This window comes from Cricetulus griseus, chromosome 8 (assembly GCF_003668045.3).
Source record: "Cricetulus griseus strain 17A/GY chromosome 8, alternate assembly CriGri-PICRH-1.0, whole genome shotgun sequence".
Taxonomy (NCBI): domain Eukaryota; kingdom Metazoa; phylum Chordata; class Mammalia; order Rodentia; family Cricetidae; genus Cricetulus; species Cricetulus griseus.
Genome location: NC_048601.1, coordinates 39,417,554 through 39,434,358, shown reverse-complemented (window position 1 = coordinate 39,434,358; position 16,805 = coordinate 39,417,554). Strand labels below are relative to the sequence as shown.

The 16,805-nt window shown below is 34.6% G+C and overlaps 1 protein-coding gene across 1 annotated transcript in view; it reads left to right on the top strand.

Annotated features, from left to right (window-relative positions):
- LOC100772078 (contactin-6) overlaps nt 1-16,805 on the top strand; it is a 196,072-nt gene that overhangs the window by 98,521 nt on the left and 80,746 nt on the right. Inside the window, exons 6-9 of the mRNA XM_035448787.1 lie at nt 6,212-6,396; nt 10,890-11,026; nt 12,697-12,826; nt 14,568-14,718. Of these exons, the coding sequence (XP_035304678.1) occupies nt 6,212-6,396; nt 10,890-11,026; nt 12,697-12,826; nt 14,568-14,718 (603 nt within the window). The remainder of the gene's footprint in view (nt 1-6,211; nt 6,397-10,889; nt 11,027-12,696; nt 12,827-14,567; nt 14,719-16,805) is intronic.

The following is a 16,805-nucleotide window of genomic DNA, read 5'->3' as shown; positions in this document are numbered from 1 at the left end:
TAGATAACTAAGTTTAAGAAATCCTGGAGAAATATGAGCTTTTTCAAATAGCTCTATAATGAAAATTCTATTTATGGCCTAAAAGTATTGAATTGAAGCAAAGTTCCCACTAGCATGTTGAAAGCTTTAATTTAGCTTGCAATTCAGGTTAAACTAGGCCAGATGGTTAACAAATGCATTCTCTATCTTTGGATAAAATTAATGGGATGCTTACTCTGAGAATGTGTAACTATGTGAGAGAATGGTAAAGAAATCCCTCATTTCTGGCACTGCTTATTTAAAAAGCACAAACAGAGAGTAAAGAAAGGGAAGAAGAAGAAGAAGAAGAAGAAGAAGAAGAAGAAGAAGAAGAAGAAGAAGAAGAAGAAGAAGAAGAAGAAGAAGAAGAAGGGAAGGCCTTGGTTTTATATCTGTGACATTTTAGAACTGGGAGAACTTGCATTATAGGCAAATGGTTTATAGAATAGAAATGTAGAAATAAAGGGCATTAACAATGCTCATTTTGAAACACAAAGTAGAAAAATCTTTCATCTGGGATGCAAGGGAGCATAGGAATACAAAATCACTTCTGGTTGGTTTTCTTTATTATTATAATTTGCATTGTAGATTGGATTCCTTAAAATGGCTTGCAAAGAAGCAGGGAAAGGGGATTTAAATGAAAGGGGAATATTTTCATAAATTGCTATCCATGTAGCTAGCTATAGTGATTAGTAACAACATGGATAGCTTGACTCCTTATAATTCCAATCTAATATTAATCTCCATTATGAGGACTACTCAAAGTTCCCTATAGCTCCGAGGTATTCTCAGGGAGGTTAAATATTAAGCTTTCATTTTTATTGGTAGTGAAATGGTTCTGCATTTAGTGGCATATGCTGCCAAACCTCATGACCTGGACTTAATCCCCAGGATTCACATAGTAAGAGAACACACTCTTTCAATTTATATGGTCTTCCTTCCACAAGCATGTGATGGCATACACCCCAACAGACCTATACGTACAGCCTTGTACATAAAATAAAATAGAAAAATATAATAAGCATTAAAGAAATCTATTTTTATTAGAACCAATGAGCTGCCAGTGAATATGGAAGGGCTAGTATCATCAACATAATCAAACCAGGTAGAATATAAAGGAATGGGTGAACCTACACAAGAATGGAAGAGTCAAATGTGCTCGTAATTGAAAGGGTGGCAACTGAAACAGATTAGAGGGTGGATCACAATTAATTAGCCTCTGCTGGAACTTCAAGTCAAGGAAAATTGGCAGATAATAATTTAGTAGAAATTATCTGTCTAAACGTGAGTACCATTCTGAAAAGGTAATTAGCATTGTTAGAAGCTTCCAGCTGAGGTTTTAACTCACATGACATATGGAAGCCACCTGTCACAGTGCCAGGTACATAGTAATTACTCAATTAATGATTATTATTAATCTTACTTTTAATTCTCAGTTCTTTAAACACTGTTTCTTTTCTTTGATGAACAGTGTTGTTTTTTTCTATTTACAACAATGGACTCTTGATAGTAGGACAGATTTTTAAAAAGTATCTTCAAGTTAAAATATGCCTTCACCTGAATCTCTTCACTTCTCAGTAGGGCATGAACATGACTAAGTAGGATCAGAGCTATTGTTTATTCCTTAAGTGGAGAGAGGCAGGAAATGTACTTTATAGGGATGTACATAGATTACTGCAACTATTTCAATCATGGTGTGGAGGTCTGATTTCAGTTAATGGGGGATTTGTGAATTAAAATTAATTTAAAATTAATGAGTTTCAAATGCCTCATCACATGGAACCTTAAATAGAGAAGAAACAAGAGAGAGAGAGTGAGAGAGAGAGAGTGAGAGAGAGAGACAGAGAGAGAGAGAGAGAGAGAGAGAGAGAGAGAGAGAGAGAGAGAGAATGGTATATGGTACTCGTGTCATGACAATTCAAATATTCAATTATTTAATATTGATACTCAAATATATAGTTTAACATTTATTACAGTGTGTCTTTAAAACACATGACTTTTGTGATGTTCACAGTAAGCCTGTGTACACATATAATAGTTCATTCTCATTCTGTGAATTAATAAATGATTCACAAAAGTTCAATGCTTTTCAATATGCCATAAAATATAGATAAATGTAGAATATACATTCCACTCCATTTCACATAAATAACATATGTCTCAAAGGCAATCATTATTTAAATGGGATGGCGTATTTTAGAAAAAAAAATCTTACATTAAAACTTTAAGTATCACTACCCATGGTTCTGGATTTTTAAAACAAGTATATTTTATTTGGAGTCATAAAAACTTACCAGATAAAATGGAAGCTTTAGAACAATTATTTTTTCAATAATTAGCATTTTGTATTTGTTTTCTGTTTCTATATAATATCAGTGCTATCCAGGAGCACTTTGATATGTGAAAGAATGCAAACATTTACTTAGTAGCTATAAAATCTTCTTGCTACTTCTCAAACTAGTTTGACAAAATGAAATTTTGAAGAATAACGGATTATTATTTTTCATGGTTATGTTGTCGTGATGATTATATAATACTAGATTATGAAACATTCACAAGATTTCATAATATCCTATGATTCAACCATCATGATGAAACTAACCTAAGTCTCATTTGAACAAAGGTCTTTAAAGTTTATCTAATCTGGTGCTTTTTATTGGGAGTCATAAGAAAATGCCATAATTGGGTCAAAGAAAATAAGGGGATGTACTAACAAACTAAAGTGTACAAGAAAATGTGGACTTTATGTTCTTTTGTGAAATTTATGCATTTTTTCATTTACTTGTTTATTTGTATGTTGGTCTAGAAATGTGTGAAGAATTTAGATATTTTTCTTCTTGTTAGCTTTGACTTTCATGGATTAGTTGTCTGTTTACTTGTCTTGTTCATTGTTGACTAAAAATCTTAAAATTCCATCCCTTGGATTAAAGCTTGGAGATAAACTCTTGTGGAAAGAGATGCCCTCCCTTTTCAATAGTTCCCTGAAAGTCAATGCCAGTGTCAGGGGAGGAATCTTTCATTGGCTTGCCCTAAATGGGAATATCTGATCAGTGTTCTCATCCTAAATATAGTCATCTAGATGCCAATTCAATTCAAACTGAATAGAGAGAGGAATGATTTTTATGATTTAAATTAGGAGACATTGAAAGGGACCTCTTATAGAGGTTACACACTTTGCTAGAAAAGTGTGTAATCACAGAGTTTCACATATGATCCTATTTTTGACACTTCAGAAAAGGTCTAATTAAAATTTTCAGGCTTTCTTTCAATTTGAATTGTATCCCAAGTAGGCCTTAAACCCCTGATCCACTTGCTGCAGCCTCCAAAGTAGCACAGATAGTAGCCATGTGACACCATACTAAATTAGGGCCAATTTAATTGGAGGCTAAAGACTAACATTTCCTGGAAACATGGAATCCATGACTCTGATTTTTTGATCATCATAATTAAAAATTATTAATTAATAATGCCATTTAATACATACCTTTGATTCTAGAATCTTGGGAAGCATAGGCAGACAGATCTCTCTGAGTTTAAATGACAAGTTCCAGGCCAGGCAGTAAGGCCCTGACCTTGAAACCCAAGACAACATTAACAATAAAACATAAACAAGGCTCCTGGGACTTAAAAATTTTTTCTATTATTGAATATATTAAAGGATATTTATTTTCTCAAATACAAGTGTAATAAGAAAAATAATTTTTTATTCTTTCCTTTTTAACCAGAAAAAATATCCCATCTCTGCCCAGACTCATATTTTTCTCCATTTCTTGCTTTTGCACCTTAATTTGGTATAATTTTGATCCTGCAGGACACTGAGTTCTTAAAATACATATGCCAATGCACAGTTTTGCAGAAGGGTTCTGCTGCTTGCTTTTTATGTCATTGCTTTTAATGTAACAAACTTCAATTTCTGTGCAAATGTAACATCCATATTAGAAACACCACTCTGAGATTCACTTCAAGGTTTCTTTCAGTTGGCATTTCAACTGAAGCAGACCACGATTAGAATGGTAGAGATAAATAAACCCCTACCTCTGCTTGTTAGCTGTAAGGAAGGTCAATGATATCATAAGTACCTATTGTAATTAAATACAGTACCTAGTAAAGATTTTACTGCTGGTAAAGTTTATCCATTTGGTATGAGATTACAATGATTAAGCATTCTGTCAGTTTCCATGTATTTATGCATTTAGTAATCTGAAAAAATGGGCATACACCTTTGCAATAATGTGAAGCAGTATTATAAAACATGAAGAAATATTCAATATTTGATCTTTTTTATCTGAATGTTTTGGGCTATGAGCTCCTTTTGGATAATTTTATGTGTTTTTGCCATACACCTGAGATTTTCAATTCTAAATACATAATAACATGTTTAATTCACACACACATCTGATTCTCTATCACAGATTTGATAAACTAATTTGCATAGAAAAATTATAATACAAGTAAGAAATGTATGATTAGTGTGGAAAACTCATAGGAAGGACAAATCATTAGAGAGGGACATAAATGACATTTGTTTCACAACTGCCCAAATACAACATTACTGTGCTTAGATAGACAATGCCTGTATATTTGCAATTGAATATCATTTGCAGTTTGAAATGTTTCAGGCACAGGGAATATCTTTCTATTTAAATACATTTCCCTGCAGAACTTTATTTTCATTCATTAGGAGCTCTAGAAAATGAGTGATTAAGAAAACCAGTAACCTGGAGTAATTGTTGTGTGGGTTATACCAATTTAGTAAAATGTCAATCTAAAGCTGTGGCAAATGGAGTTTCAAATTCTAGAAACTACACATGTGGTATTTAGTGTTGAATGAATTAAAATTATAGCAGTAAACTGTGTATTAATTTTGAGAAAGAGAGGTAACTCAAACATTGGTTTGGAACATGTTTTCTGAATACTGTGTAGATGCCCACAGGTTTACCCTGTACTTCTCTTCGGTGTATGTAATGGAACAATCATACATTTTAGCCTGTGAGAATGCCTAAGTTTCCCCAGGTTAGTGGCGGTCTTCAAAGCTTCTCTGGAGCCATCACTCATTTCCTCAACTTTTTTGCTGCTCAAACTCTACAGATCTTTACCTGTCATCCATGCTGCTCATGATTGGATGGCTCTCCAACATCACTCTTGGTGATTTAAAGAAACCTTACATCTTCCACAAGGCTGACAAATGGACTTGCCAGAGGACTTACCAATACATTTGTCAGTATAAATTTGAAATACAACTAGAGTAGAGATAGCTAAGTCATCTGAGAAATCTATATGGGAATGAACCATAACTTAAAGGTAGAGAAAAAGGGAAGCTTCCATAAGTACACTGGAGTTTCATTTTACAAATGATGTGTTTCATTCTCTAAATGATGATGTGGCCTCTTATACCAGGGATTTAAAATACACTGATTTCTGTTTGAAACTTAGTTTCATATCATTTTTACTTTAAATATATCCATATTAGACTATAGTATTACATTCCAATAGGTAGAAAAACCCTATTTATAAATATTTTCTAATAGGACACAGGGATAATGTAAATCCATTTCTATATCAATGCTGTTTTAATAGTATATAAGTTACAAATAAGAGATATGAAGCTTGGGTTTCAAATATATGCAGATTTTTATGTTACCTCATATCCTTGACAATAAACTCACCCTATCATGCATATTTTGATATAAAAATGCTAAGTTAGCTATCGAATAGCCTATGATTTTTAAATTAGAACCTCTAATTTTGTGTAGAATCTGCTTTAATCTTAAATGTTAAATTCTCAAAGTAATTTTCCATAATCAACACATTTCCATTGATCAAATTGTGTCACCATCTCTGCATTCCATTGCTTTGTTTCAGTTTTGCAATTTGCAGATGTATTTACTTTTACACTCTGTTTATAATATGTTTCTCTGTTAATCTAAAACCATCGTAAGGGCAGAGGGCCTGTGAATTCTATCAGGAACATGTTTCCTAAGGATACCACAAGGCTTTGTAAATGGCAGGTGATTAACCAAATCTTAAATAGATGACTGAATGAATGAGTGTGAATGACTGTGTGATCTGAAAACAAATCACACTATAACAGATTGGATTATCTTACTTGAGAGTGACTTTCAAGGTTTCTCTTATTTTATCCTGCTGTCATAATGACAACTATTGTCTATTCTAATGAAGTGTAACTGTTTAGTCCAGTCCCTGATATTAGTTGGAGGAGGTTGGATGGAAACCCGATGCCAGGGAAAGTCAAGTACAGCAAATCCCAAGCTATCCTTGAAATCCCCGAATTTCACCAAGAGGATGAAGGCTACTATGAGTGCATTGCAGGTAACCTTCGAGGAAGAAACCTTGCAAAGGGTCAACTTATTTTTTATGGTGAGTAATAGAACTGCAAAATGTGTGTGGTGTTTTACTGTGCTTCAGTGCAAATGGGGAAGTTATTAATATGTTGTGGCCATGTATCATCAGAAAAATTGGAAAGACACGTTCTCAGTTGGATGGTTAGTTCAGTGACTAATAGGTAGGGATAATTGTCTTTAAAATACAACTTTTGAAATGGTATCTTAGTGGATAAAGAGCTTGTTTTGCCAGAATCAGGACTTGAATTCAAATCTCCATCAACCACATAAGAAGTCGTACATGGAAATATACACTTGTAATTCTATATCTGGGAAGATTAAACCATAACATTTCTAAGGAGAGCTTGGAAGTCTATCTGGTCATTGAGCTCCAACATGAGAGAGAATTGCTGTATCAAAAATAAGGTAGTACAGGATTGATGAAGATACCAACTCAACATCCATCTCTGCACTCTATATGTGTATGTATGAACATGTACAAGCATATACATCTGCACACATGCATGCAGCACACACAGGGACACACAATGACATAAATTCCAATGCAGTCTGTGCATGGCATTGTTTATTATATTTGAATGAATGATGTCAGGATTTCATGTTAACAGCATTAAAATTTATCACAAAGGTATTTATGACTAAAATATACTGCCCATAGAATATTCAAGAGTAGCCTATGGCAATCTTAATTATTATTCTGAATAGGATTTTCAAACAATGTGTAAAAGGGAATAGAAGAATAGATTGAATGGCAGAATGCATTGCTTTCCTTCTAATTTTCAGTACTCATCTACCCATTTTTTTATTATTTTATAAGTAATGTATTCTTTTCTGTGTAACACATTCATTCATGTTGCCTAGGGTAATAAAAGAAGGTGTCAGATTCCTCACTATCATATAGGTGCTGAGAATCAAGCGTGGATCACCTAGAAGATAGCCAGTGCTATTAACTCCTGACCCATTTTTCCAGCACCACAAAACTTTACAAAATATGTAAAGCAATTATCAAACTATTTGGTGATTCTAAAATATAAAACTCCTAGAATCTATCTTGTTCATAGCCAAAATATTATTCTACATATCCTAATTCTATCACTTATTAGGTTATTAACAATAATGTTTGGATAATCTGAAAGTTTATTATCATTATCTCATAGCTGTAATAACTGAATATCCTGTGAGGAGAACATATGTGCTTTTGGATATATTACTTTCTACTTCGTTTAGAGTTTCCAATTTTAATCTGAAGTGACAGTTGTTCCTTATAAATAGAATATAATTTCCTTTTTATTATTGTTCTACAATTTTATTGATGCTTGCCAAGAAAAGTAATTTGATTTTTCAGTAGTATTTGATTGTTAAATGACATTTGTGTCAGTTGGTATCTTTGGCACTATATTAGTTAAAAAATATAGCAACTGAGACTTTTACCACATTAAAAATACTAAAGTTTTGGTTCTGTTTTGATAAAAATTCATATCTTATGTAATACAAAAGCTACAGTTCAGTGATGGATCAGAATACAATAATCTATAGATTGAATTAATAATAAACTGCTTTATTCTATACTCTGTGTATCTTTTAAGATACAGAATTTTATAAATGTTAACTCATAATGTCTAGAATAATGTCAGCCATAAATAATTTTCAGTGATGTTACACTTTGGGAATTTCAGATTAGTTTATCAAGATGTCAGAGGTAATGATATTCAAAATTAAGGTCAAAATATTGAAGAATTATGTAAAACAAGACTCTACCACAGCTTTTTAACAAAATTGCCCATGTCCATCGCACAGATCAGAAGTTCAGTGGTTACTAACATTCATTTTGGAAGAAAAAGAAATTAATGATGTATCAGATAATCAGTATGTATCATAGCCACAGATTAATTTATATGACACAAACTAAAGAGAAATCATCCTATGCTAAAGCTGAATAATACTTGAAAATCAAGAAGGGATTTCCATTTATTATACTGATGAGCTTAAGTTACAACTTGGGAATACAGAGTGACATTGTATCTCCTGTATTTTGTATTTTCAGATTGAAATTACTATAATTAGAGAGAATATAATGTGTTTAAAGGGTTATTTGGTGTTATATACCTAGCAGTAGAAAAGAAATATACAAAACTCAAACTTGTATGGTAAACCAAATTTTTTAAATTAATTTTTCCATATTTCTTACATAGGCAAACATTTAAGACCTTTCCCATTAAAATATTGAGAATTCAATGGATACATAAAATAAATGAATATGTCCTAATATTGCAATTATTTCATTAAGCAATGTGTATTATGTATGCATGCATGTGCTATGTATGTACATTGTATTTTGAGGCTTAGGAAAAAGTTTAGATTTAAGAGAATATACAGCTGTTGCAGAGGACCTGTTTTCAGTTTTCAGAAACTGTATCAGGCAAGTCACAAGGGTCAGTCTCCAACTTCATCTCCATGTGGATCTGACACAATTGCCCTCTCTAGGACATGCACATTCCCCCACACAGACAGGCAGACAGACACACACATCATATAAATGAATGTATAATAATATATTTTTATATATAATTTAAATTGATAATGATGAATCTTTTAAACTTAGGACTTAAACTTTACAAGCTATGAAGTTGTATATAAAACATGCGATTTTTCTCAGGTCAAACATGTATTATCACAATCTTCTCATAAATATTTACAAGTTATTTTAGTAATAGGACACAGAAAGAAGGTTCAGTTTTTGACAGTGCTCAGGGTTCTTATACACAGTGCTGTGATTTGCTTCTGAAGGCTTCAGGAGACATGTTCTAAAATTGGAAATAGATCTGATTTCCACAGGAGATAATCACAGGCTGAGTCTCACCTCCCAGGGATAGCACAACTCCTTCTATTTGGTGACCAGCTCCCTACAGAGCCTTAATGGAGCCATGTATCACAGTAGAAAATCCTGGAAACAGACACATGGGTTTTGTAGTATATAATATTTCAACTCCACATGGCACGATTTCTCCCTCTACTTGCTGTAGTTGAGTGTAGCACAACATGTTACAGGGCTAGGATGAAAGATTCTGGCCTCAGATGCATATTAAGTATATTGTTTCACAGTCACATTTATATTGTTTTATTTATTTTTGCTTCTCCAACAGTCACCTCAATATAGACAGAGCATGCAGCATTTTGTCCTTGATGATTATAGGCATGTATCAAGGAATACTTGTCTTCCTGCCTCCCTTTGCTTTCCCTAGGTAGATAGCTCATGAAAATACATTACATGTGTGTTTAAAACAAAATAGCCCTTTTTGGTGGCTCAGTCAGTAACTCTTCTTTCATTGACTTTATTTCTGTGTAAGCTGAAAAATCTTATTCTCAAACTTCTCCATTGCAGTAGCACTCACCAAAAAAGGCAGTGTATTCCTCTGTTGTATGATTAAAATTTGACTTCTGAATTTTTAAAATACCATCTTGAGAGGGTTGCCTGACAACTCTGCAAAAGTCTAAAGGCTTCAGGCCCTGCTGAACCTAGAGTTACAGGCATTTGTGAGCTCACAATGTGAAAGTGACAAACATCTAGATAGCCTTGTCCAGGCATTCCAAGGAAAGGCAAGCACTCTGCCATCCACACCTATACAAGGACAGAACTTAAGGAGACAGGAGATCAGAAGTTGTGCACAGAAAGAACATTCATGTTAGTATATCTCATTTGCACCCCAGCTCTCTTGCTGAATGACAGTAAGGCTAATAGCTTCTTCTTTTCCTATTTGATATACCAGTTGCTTTTTGCTTGCTACTATTCAGAACTTTCTTAGATCAGAAAACAAATTTTGTAAAACTCTATGTGTAAGTTTATAGTTAAGGATTTCACTCTACTACAACTTTGCAAAGTCTGCATTCCTTCTCAAGAGCCCAAAGGGTATTGGATTACCTTATTAAAATTGGTGCCTCACATTTATACTGTCAAGATTTTGGGATGGATTATTTCTAGGTTACATGCATTTACTTTTTCTTAGCTTTAAACACACACACACACACACACACACACACCACACACACACACATATGTGTGTGTATATATATATATATATATATATATATATATATATATATATATATATTATGATTTATAGAAAATTTGCCCTCAAAGTGTTTAGATTTAATTTTAATCTTTACTTCTCAATTGACTTATACACTGTGTTTTAGCATGGCAATATTCATTAGCTGTCTTCTGCATTTTGACCTTTACTCAGAATTTACAAGTTGCTGCACAGGTGCAGCAAAATGACAGACAGCAACCTTTAGCTTGAGCCAAATATGGGGCAATAATTGTGAAGGTTGCCCCTGTTAGACTCCTGAAGTTCCTCTCACCCTGCCCCCACCACATACCTCACATATTGTAATGGCAGTTCACCTGGACCCAGTTAATCGCCCCTATAACTGAGTACTTGGAACTAACTGTAATACATTGATTGAGTTGCCAACAATATATTCTCAATCTGTTTTTTTTTTCCTAAACAGCTCCTCCAGAATGGGAACAGAAAATCCAAAATACATACCTTTCTATTTATGACAGCTTATTTTGGGAATGCAAAGCTAGCGGAAAGCCAAATCCTTGGTACACATGGCTTAAGAACGGTGAACGCCTTCACCCAGAGGTAATGAATTGTATGTTAGAAATACATCCTTTTACAAGTAAATTTTGTCAGAATAATAGTCATTCTCAGTAGTAACTCACAGCTTTGGAGTATTTAGTTTACTCCAGGGAAGGAAACTTCCATTTATGTAATCCTTAAAGAAATTTACAGGAAGAAGAGGGCTGGGATTAAAACTTGGACATATTCACCCTAACAGTGATGAATCAACACTCAGATGTCATTAGCACAGGTGCAGGAAATACTAACAGGATTCAATGTGATCACTAAAAAAGTAAAGTAGCTTTTTCTTATTTTAGAAGAAAAAGTAAAAAAGACAGAAGAGAACATGAACTTTGGAGGGTATCTTTGGCATCCATATAGGGGAGTTGATGTGGAGAACTATGGGAGATAGAGTCAAGAGATATTGTATCAACTATGAAATCTCAAGGAAAAATATTCTAAATAGTAACAAATTTTAAAAAGATTGCATCATTATCAAAGCAAACAATTGATGATCTCTCCTATGTGTCAGGTCTCATACTCTGTTTATTTCTGTCATCAAGATAATGGAGATAGATATTGATAGTTCCTTCAAATATAAGAAGAAAAATATTTCAGAGAGGCTGAGACAATTGACCAATATTGCAAAGCAGTACTAAGTTAAAATTAGCTTTTAGAACAGTACCTGTGGGTCCCATCCATATGAGATGTAAGAGAAGCAAAATTATTTTCCAATATTACAGAACAGTGAATAGATGATGTAGTCTACTAAACTTTATCTAATAGGAGCACTCAGAATCAGAGTTGATAATACTCTCCTGCTTCTAGGAAAAATGGAGACTTTCCTTACTCCCATAAGAAAACATCAGAGGCTTTGTACACATTTTAAATATGAATGTACTTTCTCTTATAATGTCCATCCCATGAGAGAACATTTCCCCTATGGAATTCTCCAGATAATTGTGTTAATGTTGCATTTTGTATTTCACATGTAGCCATAGGCAGAGTCATAAACATTATGTTATTTGAGAGCAAAAACCAATGCTGTGTGTGTGTGTGTGTGTGTGTGTGTGTGTGTGTGTGTGTGTATTTGGTTCAGTGGATTGTTCCCCAGAATACCTTTGGAATGCAAACTTTTTCTTTGTTTCTCTAACCCACTTACCTTATCCTTAGAGAACGGATGCAAATTCATTGAAATGTTTAGTTTACGTTAGATTTGTACTATTAACTACTTTACTTTGTTCACACAAAATCATATTTTAGTCCCCTAACTGGCTCCTTGGAGCAGATGTTTGATGCTGAGGCAGGTGTTCTTTAGAGGAGGTTGCAAAAAGGAAGGCTCAGGCTTTTCTACCTTAGAACCCAGATGACACATTTCCAGAAGAGTAGAAATTTCTAAATTATTCTGAATATCATAGAACTGAAATTCTATACATTCCATTTAGTGGATGTTAATTTTCACAGAAATGGCATAGCATGGATTATTCCAACCCCTGAAATTATTATACAAAAATTACATTTTGTACTTTCTTTTCCTTTAACTTTAGAAAGCCACTCAGAATCTCAAAGTACTCAGTGATAGGCACAAATGTTCTTCATTAGTATATTTTGTGCAGAAGAATACTAACATTAACAATGAAACACCTTTTATATTAATGTAAAACACCTTTTGATATCTATTCCTTTATTAGGAGAGAATACAGATTGAAAACGGCACTCTTATCATCACCATGCTGAATGTGTCAGACTCCGGGATCTACCAATGTGCTGCAGAAAACAAATATCAGACAATTTATGCAAATGCAGAACTGAGAGTGTTAGGTGAGCCATTTATTTATGACCAAGAAACTTGAAATGAAACCTTTACTTACTATTATTTATACATCACCTGAACCTGACTTTTTCTTGTGAATTAGAAATTGCTTTCCCTAGAAACAATGGAAAATATCAATTAGCTCTTTACAAAATGAAAGGTTTTAATTATTTTTCTATTTTGGCAGTGCATTGAGAGCCATCATTAGTTGTGTGCCAAATTCAGAAGGGGTTTAATAACTATTTCTCGTGGGTGGTCTTGATTACAGAACAATGGGATGCAATGGGAATCTTTTCAGCTACAAATGTGAATGTGGGAATTAGTTTTCAACCACACCTGCATAAGTAAAGCAAGTGACAATTTATAAAGACTTAAGACATGGTGAACCATTTTATCTCCTTTAAGTTGTGCACTGGCTGTCCAGCAATACATTGTAGCTGTCAAGTAGGAACTGTAGCTGGGCTAATATACTGAGAAATCTTTCCGGTAGATGTGTAGTTGGGTCGGTTCAAGATGGCTGCTGTAGCTGCAGACATCGATTACACATTCAGGGCAGGAGTAAAGGGAGAAGACAGATCCTTCCATATCTGTCTCTTATTTAAAAAGAACACTTCCTTAATCTTCCCTTCATTTACCTCACAAAACTCTGTCACATTTTCATGCAGATTCCGAGGAAAGCATAGAACAAGGAAAACAGTTCCTTAGAGTAGTAAGTACTAAGGTTGGAACAGTGTGAAACTGGCACCTCAGGAAATGCAAACAACAGTATCTGCTGCAATAAATGAGTGTGAGGTATTTTTACTCATGAGTTGATTAGTGATAGGAAGAATGAAAAAAACAAGCAGAAGAAAGTAAGAGATCGAGTTTCTGGATGTCAGGCATCTTGCTCATTCCTTAATCACGACTATTTCACTAGACATTTATTATATACCAGGCTGCAAGAATAAAAATACTCAAGGGAGGGTGACGCATACATTTACTGAACTTAACTTTAACTGAGAAAACAGCCAACGTTAAAAGGTGGCTATTGGTATGGTTGAGAAAGGAACTGTTGGTATCCAAACCCAAGGACACTGGAATAGAACCTTTTCAATCTGGGCTCACAAAAGCAACAGGCACAGGCCAGATGGAGGCAAAGAAACAATTCCTTAAAAAGGCAAGAAGTCAGATAGCCTGGCATATCTGAAAAACTCTGTTCTCTTGTAGTCTTTGAGATTAGATACACAGCTCCAAAATCCAGGAACATGGAAGGCTTAGATACTTCCCAAGCCCACTTTTTGTTCTCTTTTCAGTGAACTATCATTTATCCAACATGGTAGGAACAACACTGAGACTGGCAAATGTGATTTTTTTAAAATTTCAATTTCACTGAGCTCATCTACTTCTGCTGAAGACAAATTATATTTCCCTACCTAAATTTTCTACAAGAAGTTGCACATAGTGAAAAAATGTAAATCACATATATAAATATATATATACTTATATATGTGTGTGTAGGTTTTTATTCATATATATGTATATATTGTGTGAATGTGTATGTGTGTGTGTGTGTGTGTGTGTGTGTGTGTGTGTGTGCGCGCAAGTGTGTGTGTGGGGGTGGGTGGGGGGTGGGTGTGTATACTTAAACTGGCCTTAAAACAGTTTGTTTTAAATACAAGTGTTAAATTTTATCCAGCATATTAGTTTTGTCTTCAGTTACTGCATGCTAATTGAGTGAATTAATGATTCAATTCTTAATTCTGTTTTTAGCCTCAGCTCCAGATTTCTCAAAAAATCCCATTAAAAAAACTTCAGTTGTTCAAGTTGGTGGTGACATTTCTATTGAATGCAAACCAAATGCCTTCCCCAAAGCATCTATTTCTTGGAAAAGAGGAACAGAGAGCCTAAGGCAAAGTAAAAGGTAAAACATCCTTACTTTATAAGTGCATTACTATATTTTAAAATGTACCATCTCACAAAACCAGCTTTTTCCTCTGTGACAAACTTTCAGTGGAGTACATCTATACAAATATAAGTATCTATAAAGCTAAAGCCTGTTTGTGTATTTTGGCTGCAGTATTTTCATTGCACTTATTTATAATAGAGGTATATTTTTAAAATCCTTTAAGACCCTTTGTCTATATTCAGTTTGAAGGCTTTTTGCTGACCTAGCCTGCTGAGAAATCAGTGAGAACATTATACAAAGGCAAGAGACACGCCTAAGCACACACCTGGTGCTGCAGTTTTTAAATAGTCACACAGGTGCTCACCCCAGGACTAAATGAATTCACCACATGAAAAAAAAAATGGAGAGGTTCCTGTAGAGAAGCAATAGAGGTTTCCTTCCAGAATGGATGCAGGTGAGAAAGCTGGAGTCATCACTTGGATATTTTCTAGGACAGAGCAGAAGAACAGAATACTTAGTTTGTTTTTCAAACATATATTATGCTTCATTACATTGCACTATACATCTTTGTGTATAGAAAGAATGGTCAGAGCACTGTTGGCGGCTGTATTTGAATCGTCCGTGTGCATGACTGAGTCATCCTGTTGAGAACAAACCATTTCTGTATATGAGTTCATTGAACTTTTCAACATCTTATGTAGTAGTGACCCTCATCTGGCAAGACAGGACATATGAAAGAAAGAAGTGCAAGAAAAATGACAGAAATACTGACTAGCAGATGAGGGACTGACAAATAATGAGTCTTATTTAGGGCAAGGGCTACCAAAGAGGTCTCTAAGAATCAGAGCCTGTGGCCAGCTTGTAAAATCAGGTAGCTGTAGGACAGAAAGGGATAGATGAATTTGAAATATTTCCTTTGTTGTCTACAGTTGGCTATTGCTAGGGGTTAGCAGTTAGTAGTCACTTAAGGAATATCAAGTGATGGGCTGAATGGCCTTTATTTGGCGTCCACAGACCAGGGAATGCAAAAATCAGAGAGAACATTTGTCTGGAAAATAGATTATTGTAGTTCAGGAATGATCACAACTCAACTATAATGGAACAGCTTTTACCCAATGACTTGTCACTGGTGACGTGTGACAACTGGTAGTTTTAGAGAGAAAGACCAGAAAGGCTAGTGTGTGAGCTGTCAATTTACATGAACACTCAGAGTTTGATATTAGTCAAGTCTTGCTTCTTGCAAAAGTAGATTCACTGTGTAACATAGCCAATATTGCAGGATAAACTAAAAATATGGATTTTGACAAAGAATCTCTGAAGGTTTTTCTAATGAAACAAACTCTCTAGGCTGGATGTGAGGACCTCGGTTTGATGTTAGCAGTCCTAATATTACCCTCTTACCAAAGGAAGAGAGAATACAAAGGGAAACAACAACAAAAGCCAGAGATTTGAATTGGTAGTGACGGTTGTCCTGGCTCTGCTATCCTATAGACCTCTCTGAGTATCTGATGATATTCCTTAGTTTTGCCTTTATAAAAAGATTTTGTATCCCTGGATTAAACTTCCTAAAATAGAAATGCCCTTGAAATTTGAATGAATGAGCCAGAATAGAAGAATGGGGAGGATATTGGAGTCCTAGATCGAGGCTTTACTTAGGGAAATGCCTGAAGACAAAGGGACAGGTGCTTCATCATAAGGGAATCGAAAGGTAAGGGGAACCTGCAGCCAGAGCCCAGACTGCTCCCTTCTGGGAGGTTCCTGCAGGTGCTCCATGCTGAACATTATGTAGTTGCATTCCTTGTGTTTTCACTTTCATCACTAAAATTGAAATAAACTTTAAACATGCCGATGTGGAAAAATACTCCAGACATCACATGTCATCATACAGTGTATCTAGATGGTATGTTTCTTCTAGTACTATACATTGATTCATTCTACTCTGTTGGATAAAGTGGTTCTAAAATGTGAAGGCAAGGATCAGGGAGAGATGTCAGTGGCCTTACATGACCTTAAAATGCCCAAACACAAGGTGTGTGAGAATAAGGAGGAGTACCTGAGAAACTGGAAGAAAGTTGGCTGAGGGTGGGAGGTGTGGGGCCACA